The sequence below is a fragment of the Camelina sativa genome, chromosome 12, assembly GCF_000633955.1.
Source record: "Camelina sativa cultivar DH55 chromosome 12, Cs, whole genome shotgun sequence".
NCBI classification, from domain to species: domain Eukaryota; kingdom Viridiplantae; phylum Streptophyta; class Magnoliopsida; order Brassicales; family Brassicaceae; genus Camelina; species Camelina sativa.
Genome location: NC_025696.1, coordinates 12,031,336 through 12,040,019, shown reverse-complemented (window position 1 = coordinate 12,040,019; position 8,684 = coordinate 12,031,336). Strand labels below are relative to the sequence as shown.

Here is an 8,684-nt window from a genome sequence, read left to right as displayed (position 1 = left end):
TTTTTTTTTTTTTTTTTTTTCTTTGTTTTTGAACTTGTTGTGAATTTTTGCTTTGACAAAGTTAAAAAAGTAAAAAAAGAAAAAATTGGGAGTTAACTTGGAAATCTTCGCCGGAGCCGAGACGGGAAGGCGTGATGGAAGAGACACAAATGCAGGAGAAGGAAGAAGAACAAAAGCACCGTGAAAAAGAAGAAGATGAAGAGGAAGACGAAGAAGGACCACCTCCGGGATGGGAAGCTGCAGTTCTTCCTCCTCCAGTCGCTGCCGTAAACCACAATCCCACCACCGTCAAAATTCCCGGTATTTGTCTATTTAGGGTTTATCGATTTGCTTCATTTTTTGGTACAGTCTGATCAAAGTAGTGGTTTTTAATGGATTTTGTAGGCTTTTAGAGTGAACCCACTTTAGATTCCGCGAATGATTTGGAGATTCTCTGCAAAATTTTATATTTTTGTTTTGGGGTTTGCAGAGATGGCACAAATGGTATGTGGATCTTGCAGGCGTTTGCTTTCGTATCTAAGAGGATCCAAACAAGTCAAGTGCTCTTGTTGTCACACTGCTAATCTCGTTCTTGAAGGTTCCTTTTCCTTTGGCTTTTTTTCTTTACTGTTTCTTATAACATTTAACTGAAAGCTTTGTGTTTGATTGATAATCCTCAGTGACTTGAAACTGTTAAAAGGAACAATCTTGTGAATGCTCTGTCAGTCTGGTTTTTACTTAGCTTGTGTGAATGATATCTCTGTGTTCTTGTGCTCAATTCCGTTTCGAAAGTGTTAATCTTTATGAACTAGATGAGTTTGGTTATTAGCTGAAACAAAAATTACCTTTGGCTAGGATTCTTCTCTTAGCTTTATGAACTAGATGGGTTTGGTTATTAGCTGAAACAAGAATCTTCCAAAGTTGTTCTTATAAGCTGATGAATTTCCTGGCCTCTGCTCAATTTTTGTTATTCTCTATGTATAACATCTCCTAAATTGATGAACATACTCTTCTCCGCTTATTGGTTCTGATACGTGATTCTTTGTTTGCAGCTAACCAGGTCGGCCAGGTGACTTGCAATAATTGCAAACTGCTCCTCATGTATCCTTATGGAGCTCCATCTGTTAGATGTTCCTCCTGCAACTCTATCACAGATATCAGAGTATGTGTGACCTTTCAATTTTGTTTTATTTTCTCTCCCAAGCATGTATAAATGGAATTGTTTTGGTTTCTTTGGTGATGGATAAAGCGAAAAGCTTAATCTGTTTAGAGTTCTTGAAACCCTTTTGACTGATCCTTTAGTGGTACATGTCCAAATCCTACTTAGGAAAGTAATACATTTCGTTACCCGAGATTCTGAGTAACTTATTCTTGTGATGATCATTTGTATACTGTGTTATATTTCAGGAAAACAACAAACGACCTCCATGGTCTGAGCAGCAAGGACCAGCCAAAAGTTTAAGCAGTGTCCGGTAAGTAGAGAGAACACTAAACTTGAAACTTGTTTGATGACAAAAACTTGTCATAATGTTAAGGATTAGATGAAACAAAATCAATGATAATCATTGAATTCGCATTCTTTCAGATACCTTTGCCCACTTCTCTCTCATTTACTGTTTTAACTTTATGCTTTAGTGGTTAAAATGTGTGCATCCATAAAAAGTTGATATTCCTACTGGACCAATCAATAGTACTATAAACAAACACAGCTATGGATACATTTTTCACAGGTGAGGTGTAACTATCAGTCTACTTTGGGCCAAATTTGTCAATGAGTTCCAATAAGTAGGTCGTATAAATTACCACACCAAAACATGGAATATCAAAGTATACATAACTAATTTACACTATCATATAAAATAAAATATATGGTGGGTCATCGAGGGATAGAGAGCTAACAAGAGCTGTGTCAGTGTAGTGAACCAATTTGTCAACAAAGCCAATTTAATGAAACCTTGGACAAAAAATAACTTTGTTAACCGGTGTATCTATTTAATCAGACCTGGATAGTTTTTGATATAAGACAGAAATGATAATATGGTTGGGTTGAATTAATGAGTGGGGTCTTATGGACAGATTAGATTATGCACCACATTATATCTTTTGCTGAAATAATAAAAACCCAACTTCGGGTAGATTGAATTATCTTTAAGTTTGTATCGTGAACACATCTGTCAAATAAAGTCCTCCACTAACAAATACTACTAGTACTAGTATTTAATTAAAACGATCTGTCGAGTTTAAATAACACATGCATAAATTAAATGTCGCCAAGTGCTATATTTGAACAGACTCTCAACAAGTTACGGAAGTGATAGAGAGACAAAACACAAGAGTCTTCTTTGCAAAGTGCGAGCATTAAAGTGATCTAACACACTAAAGTCCACGAATCAATGTCTTAACTGTATTTTCATATCTCCCCAATTTAATGCTCTTTCTCTATACTGTATTTATATTTCATCCAACTTTTTAATCTCCTCAACAAACCCACTCATCAATCTACATAAATCACAAGAAAAATGTTTACAAAATCTTTCCTTTTAGCTTCTCTTCTTCTCATCATCTTCGTTGCTACAACTGAATCATCTCGTCAGAAGAGTGGGAACAATGGTTTAGGATTTGGAGGAGTACCCGGATCCGGATTTGCTGGAATACCCGGGTTTGGAAACGGCTTTCCGGGGAACGGAATGGGCGGTGGATACGGTGGAGGGTTCGGTGGTCCAAAAGGTGGTTTTGGGAAAGGAGGTGTGGTTAGGCCAACTGTGACTTGTAAAGAGAAAGGACCTTGTAATGGCAAGAAGCTGAGGTGTCCTGCTAAGTGTTTCAGCTCTTTTAGCCGCTCCGGGAAAGGATACGGCGGTGGAGGTGGTGGAGGAGGTTGCACCATGGATTGTAAGAAGAAGTGTATCGCTTATTGTTAAGAATCATATCTCTATCATATATATAGTCACTATGATGATTATATATTGCTATGTAATGTTATAGCTATAGATTATGATCATGAGGATCCTTTTGTCTCGATTCCGATTGTACTAGTTTTTATATGCATAATATAAATGGTTGTGATGAATAAATGAGGAAACCCTTACGGTTTTCTCAGTTTGTGTTTGAGTGAGAGATGGATTCTACTATGTTTTTATGGTGATTTTGATCTTATTATAATGATCTTGATTTTATTCAACACACTTTGAACTAGGATTGGCAAAAGTTTACACAAGGACAAAGACCATGAGCATCATATGGCTTTGTTTATTACATCGATTTAGATCGTTGTAGACAATAATGAGTTTTCTTGTTAAGGCTTGATCCTAATCTTTGTCTTAACAGAGACAGGAATGGTAACGTTATGAACACCATCAGTCCATGTTAAGCTGCCAAAGAAGTAGCCACTGTTGACTTTATGACTCGTTTTAGCCTGAACCGAGAAAGTGAGTACTCTGTTAGCTGCAGAGTTAAACACGAGTGTGGTCGGTTTCACGGTGAGAGTTATACCAAGAGGAGACTCGATCACGGCTTTATAGACTGACTTGATGGGTCCAACATTGGTTACAGTTCTTTTGAGTGTGACCTCTTTCTCAAGATTTGGGATTGTGATTGAAGGTAGGTTTATATCAAGAATTGATGGCTCAGGAGTTGGACACTTGTTCTTTTTACCGAGCACACGAGAGATTGAGGAGTCATTGTAACCCGCAGAACACATATAATTGATGTAATCTTTGATCCCCATATCATAGACAAGTCCGGGCTTTGCAGCTTTTTCAGGGTTTACTAGTCCACCTCCATAGTCAAATGGATCTGCTAGCTTCTTGTTTGATCCTTCAGCAAAAATGGGTTCTCCAGATGGACTTGTCCTCCAAGCTACAAAAGAAATCTGATTAGTCGGTTTATTTATGAAAAAAAAGAAGAATAAGAAGAAGCAAGAACCTGTTGTGACTAAAGCTGATCTTATTGCTGCTGGAGACCAATTAGGGTGTAAAGATTTGAGGAGAGCTATGATTCCGGAAACAACAGGAGTTGCCATCGATGTCCCTGAGTCGAGTTTAAATCCGTTGTGTTGTTCTAGATCAAGCGGACTAGATGCCGCGAGTATGCTCACACCCGGGGCTGCTATATCAGGCTACAGAGTAAAAACATGACCAGATATTTAACAAGTTCACTGAAGAAGGAAGGTTTCAGATTATGAAGTACACATATATGATAGACATAGTGGCTTTTATAACCTTGAGAATGGCTGGTGAAACCGAATTAGGTCCTCTGCATGAGAATCCAGCAACTTTAGCCGTTGCAGGCTGACCGGTTAGTGTAGTAGCCGCACTAATTCTCACAGTGGGAGATCTGTTGGCTCGACAGATCAATGATGTATGTATATATTTCAAAAATGTAACAGAGATTTATTTTATGTTTCAAAGATAAGTACCTGGTGGTACGTATATATTTTAAAATGTCAGTTCCAAGCTCGTAATCTGCGTAAATGCAGTGTAAACCATTGCATCGAGAAAGAAGATCGTTAGGCTTTTGGGCTAAGATGACTGCTGCTACATCTTTCCCTATAATTGCAAAGGAATTATGGAAAACAAGAACTGTTTTCCCCTTCACATCAACATTATCATCACTGTGTACGTCCAAGAAAGCTAAACCGGTTGAAATCTCCGGTCCAGTGAACAGAGATTCAGCCTAATTAGAGCTATATTTTATCTAATTTGAACAACAAAAAAAGAGAACAAGTTAAAGAAGCTCCAAACATTGAACTATATTTTATCTAATTTGAGCTTTTGGAGAAAAATGCTAGATACTTGAAACTATTTTGTTAAACTTATGTCAGTTTATTCGGGTATAAAACTTACGAAGAGGGTTTTGTTATTCCCAAGTGTGATCTTTGTAGGAAAAGACCAGTCAAGAGTAGTTGCAGCAACGGTCAAGAGCCAAGGAGCAACATTGCTAACAGTCTGAGCTCCAGGGCCTTCGTTACCCGCTGCAGCCACCACCGTGATCCCTTTAGCCACCGCGTGGAAAGCCGCAATTGTATCGCTTGTATCAACCTCAGAACCCTCGGGAATATCTTCCCCGAGAGAAACCGACAAAACATCAACCCCATCATGTATAGCATCATCAAAAGCTTTCCACATATCAGCAGATGTGCAACTTCCGTCGACTCGCATTATGTTCCAACACGGCTTGTATGAAGCTATGCGGGACCGAGGAGCACCGCCTCGGACGGTACCTGATAATTAATAATCCCACATCCGTTAGGAAGAAAACAAATAAAATCGGTAGCTTGACTCTTAAGCTAACGTCTGTGGTGAACTATCCAAACGTTTATGTGTGCTTGGTTTGAACAAATCTTCTATATAAAAGTACCTCCTGCTAGACCATAGTAGCTTGCGTTGGAGACGAATGAGCCACCGGCAATTGTGGCTGTATGCGTGCCGTGACCCTTTGCATCTCTGTTGGATTTGTAATCTTGGATGATTGTTCTGTTGAAGTTTCCTCCAATCTCAGCCAGTAGACCCTTAAGATAGTACTTCGCTCCTATTAGCTTGTTGTTGCAATGTATTGTGGCGTTAAACTCTTCTCCTGATTCACATTTTCCTCTCCAACGCTTAGGTATTGGTCCAAGACCTTGATCGTTGAATACCTTTGACTCTGGCCATATCCCTGTATATTCATTATATGATGTGAGCCAATGGGAAGAGAGAATTAGGCTTCATAGAGCAAGAGACCAAGAGAGCAAGAAAGAGAGAGAGAGAGAGAGAGAGAGAGACCGGAATCAATGACACCGATGATAGCTTCACTGCCCATGTTGCTGTCATGAAGAAGACCTTTTACAGATGATGGTGAAGCAAAGGAAGTTGGAATCGGAGAGAGACCAAGGTGATCCCAAGTTCTTGTGGTTTTCAGTTTTAGAAACCGGTTTGGTGTAACATGGATTACTGCTGGATGCTCTGTGTTTATATACAAGATTCCGGTGAACCAAAAATCTTCAATGCTCAAAGATATGAAAATGTCTCTCAAATGTGAGTTTGAGTACCTGAGATTTCCTTTGCTTGCGAAGATGTAAGCAGTGCTGCGAAACCAGAAAATCCATGTTGGTAGCTGTAGATCATTGAGTTATGTGCATCTTCTTTGCTGTATATATATATATATATCATTAGAAATACAAGTAAGAGAAGAGCTCAGACAAACAAAAACAAAATAGGGCCTAATTAGTTATGTGAAGAAATTATGAGAGTACTAGTGAAAATGAGTTTCTTGGGCGACAAGAACCGAATGTAACATATTATCAACCTATCAGATGTTTGAATATTTATGTTAACTAATGAAGATTATATAATATAAACATATGGAAAGTTTAATGAGCAGTCAGTGTACATACAAACAAGTTCAATTAGTGAATGTCAAATATAGGTATTAGTGTCTATAGAGATTTAATTTTGCCTTTTTGAAAGATGAATAGAGAGGTACCTTTGAAGAAGTGATTCAAGCATTAGATGATGAGAGGCAGTGACGAGTTCTGGATCATCGTGTTCTCTTTCGCCAAGATATACTATATAAACCTATTAAATCCACCGGAAAGAAAAAAAAGAACCAACAAATTTTTAAAATCAGCACTCTTAAGTATTTATTCGCAAATAGAGAAAGGTGTTTTTTTAGTTACATACTCTTTTATCATTGTCTAAGGCTCCTGCAACTGCAAGAAAATTCAACTCTATGTTAAGAAATAGGACCAAAGCAATTGATAACACACGCACAAGTTTGGAACTTTGTATAGAATTCTCCATTTTCTTAAGTGAGAAGTGTTTGTATGACATAGAAGCCTCTAAGGTTTATATATAAAGAATACATAATTTGTCCTTTCAGCTTCACGGGTTGGGGCTAGCAATATAGGTTCGATCGGATTCAATTATTGGACGTGGTTTGTTTCGGTTTGAGAGGAATACCGAACTCAAAACAAACTCACTTTGGTTCAATGTTCACATTCAGGAGAGCAAACCAGTCCCGATTTTGTAAAATTGTTAACAATATGAAACATGTGTTAATTTGTGAAATTGGGCCCAATTATATATTCTAACATTTTCTTTTTTCTTTGCTATTTAAATCCATTTTTTTAGTGACCAATCACTATATAATTTTAGATACCTTATGTGTTACGTTCAAATTTATACATTTCACTTCAATTTTAAAGATTTATGCCACGAGATATTTTTAAAAATTGTTATGATTGGATGTACTCGAATATAATTTTGAATTTGTTTTTCACAGTTTATTAGATAAAATGGTGACCACCAATAGTTGAACCACTTTGATATTGGAATCCAAAGTGGTACGCTGAAACATATGTTACTCGTTTTTCAGAACGTCCGACCATGGCCTAACACTCTCCCAAAATATCTCCTTCCAAATACCTCGACCATGGCTGGTCCACCACCAACTGCTGACGGATATTCGAAGATCAATCATTGTGGCTTTTAAATTTGTGGCCTTCACGGAACACATATAAATGATGTAATCTTCGATCCGCATGTCGTAGACAAGTCCCGGGTTTGTAGCTTTTCCAGGGTTTACAAGTCCTCCTCCATAGTCAAATGGATCTGCTAGCTTCTTGTTTGATCCTTCAAAAAAAAAAGGTTCTCTAGATGGACTTGTCCTCCAAGATTTAAAAGAAACCAATTTGACGGTAGGAAAAAAATGAAAAATAAACCTTAGACAATTTAATCAGTAAAAAAAAAACTATATACAAAACAAATAATATATCTATTCCGCCATGGCGCCATCAAACTCCTTCTCAAAGTTTTTTGTAGCGATTCTGAACTATATAACCATGTTTGATAGCCAAAAGCTTACATTTTGAAGATGAAAAAGATATAGTGTTCAAAGAATGGTGAACAAAGGCAATTTAGGAACCCTACAAGTCATCATGCCATGCATATGGTGGTAGGGCAATGCGCGGCATAATTTTGGCACTTTGTCGCAGTTTCATTGCTCTCCCGGGATGAGGTGTCGCCATATTATTCGTCTCCTAATATTTGGAAAAGTAATTGAATATTATAATTAATAAAAAATCAACTGTATGTTCAGTTTGTTTCCATCACATTACAATGCAGTATATAAATTGAGTACACACATGCAGGAATAAAAACTCCCCAACAAACCTGGATCATGGCTATACATATAACAAAAACATTACATATTTGGTTTCAGGAGCGAATGTCGTGAAAAATATACGTATTTTTTTTTTTGTCTTAATACTAAACAAAACAAGGTACATACACTGATATTGAAATAGATCACGGTCATGGATTTATCCCTAGACCTAAATGACCAAAGTACTCGGATCAATTTTTAAATAAGTAAACGAAGAAGACGTCGCTAACGAACCGGCGGTGCATTTCTTTTGTTTTGGTTCTAAAGTTTACATAAGGACAAAGACCATGAGCTTCATATGGCTCTGTTTATTACATCGATCTAAATCGGTTACACAGTAATGAGTTATCTTGCTAATGCTTGATCTTTGTCTTAACCGAGACAGGAATGGTAACGTCATGAACACCATCAGTTCATGTTAAGCTGCCAAAGAAGTAGCCAGTGTTGACTTTATGACTCGTTTTAGCCTTAACCGAGAAAGTGAGTACTCTGTTAGCTGCAGAGTTAAACACGAGTGTGGTCGGGTTCACGGTGAGAGTTATACCAAGAGGAGACTCGATCAC

At 37.6% G+C, this 8,684-nt stretch overlaps 4 protein-coding genes across 4 annotated transcripts in view; 2 read left to right on the top strand and 2 right to left on the bottom strand.

Annotated features, from left to right (window-relative positions):
- Nucleotides 35-1,569, top strand: LOC104731375 (protein LOL2-like). Its single transcript, XM_010450725.2, has 4 exons — nt 35-300; nt 470-577; nt 1,032-1,141; nt 1,387-1,569. The coding sequence occupies exons 1-4, from the start codon at nt 135-137 to the stop codon at nt 1,453-1,455; spliced, it is 453 nt and encodes a 150-aa protein (XP_010449027.1). The 5' UTR covers nt 35-134; the 3' UTR covers nt 1,456-1,569.
- Nucleotides 2,261-3,110, top strand: LOC104731373 (neuropeptide-like protein 31). The gene has a single exon (XM_010450722.2). It carries the CDS (start codon nt 2,499-2,501, stop codon nt 2,898-2,900), a length of 402 nt encoding a protein of 133 aa, XP_010449024.1. The 5' UTR covers nt 2,261-2,498; the 3' UTR covers nt 2,901-3,110.
- Nucleotides 3,016-6,761, bottom strand: LOC104731374 (subtilisin-like protease SBT3.13). Its single transcript, XM_019233353.1, has 10 exons — nt 6,639-6,761; nt 6,442-6,533; nt 6,008-6,105; nt 5,742-5,921; nt 5,338-5,634; nt 4,824-5,200; nt 4,397-4,653; nt 4,200-4,314; nt 3,904-4,096; nt 3,016-3,837 (listed from the first exon to the last, which is right to left on the bottom strand). The coding sequence occupies exons 1-10, from the start codon at nt 6,756-6,758 to the stop codon at nt 3,275-3,277; spliced, it is 2,292 nt and encodes a 763-aa protein (XP_019088898.1). The 5' UTR covers nt 6,759-6,761; the 3' UTR covers nt 3,016-3,274.
- LOC109125192 (subtilisin-like protease SBT3.13) overlaps nt 7,883-8,684 on the bottom strand; it is a 15,519-nt gene continuing 14,717 nt past the window's right edge. Inside the window, exon 11 of the mRNA XM_019233535.1 lies at nt 7,883-7,996. Within this exon, the coding sequence (XP_019089080.1) occupies nt 7,883-7,996 (114 nt within the window). The remainder of the gene's footprint in view (nt 7,997-8,684) is intronic.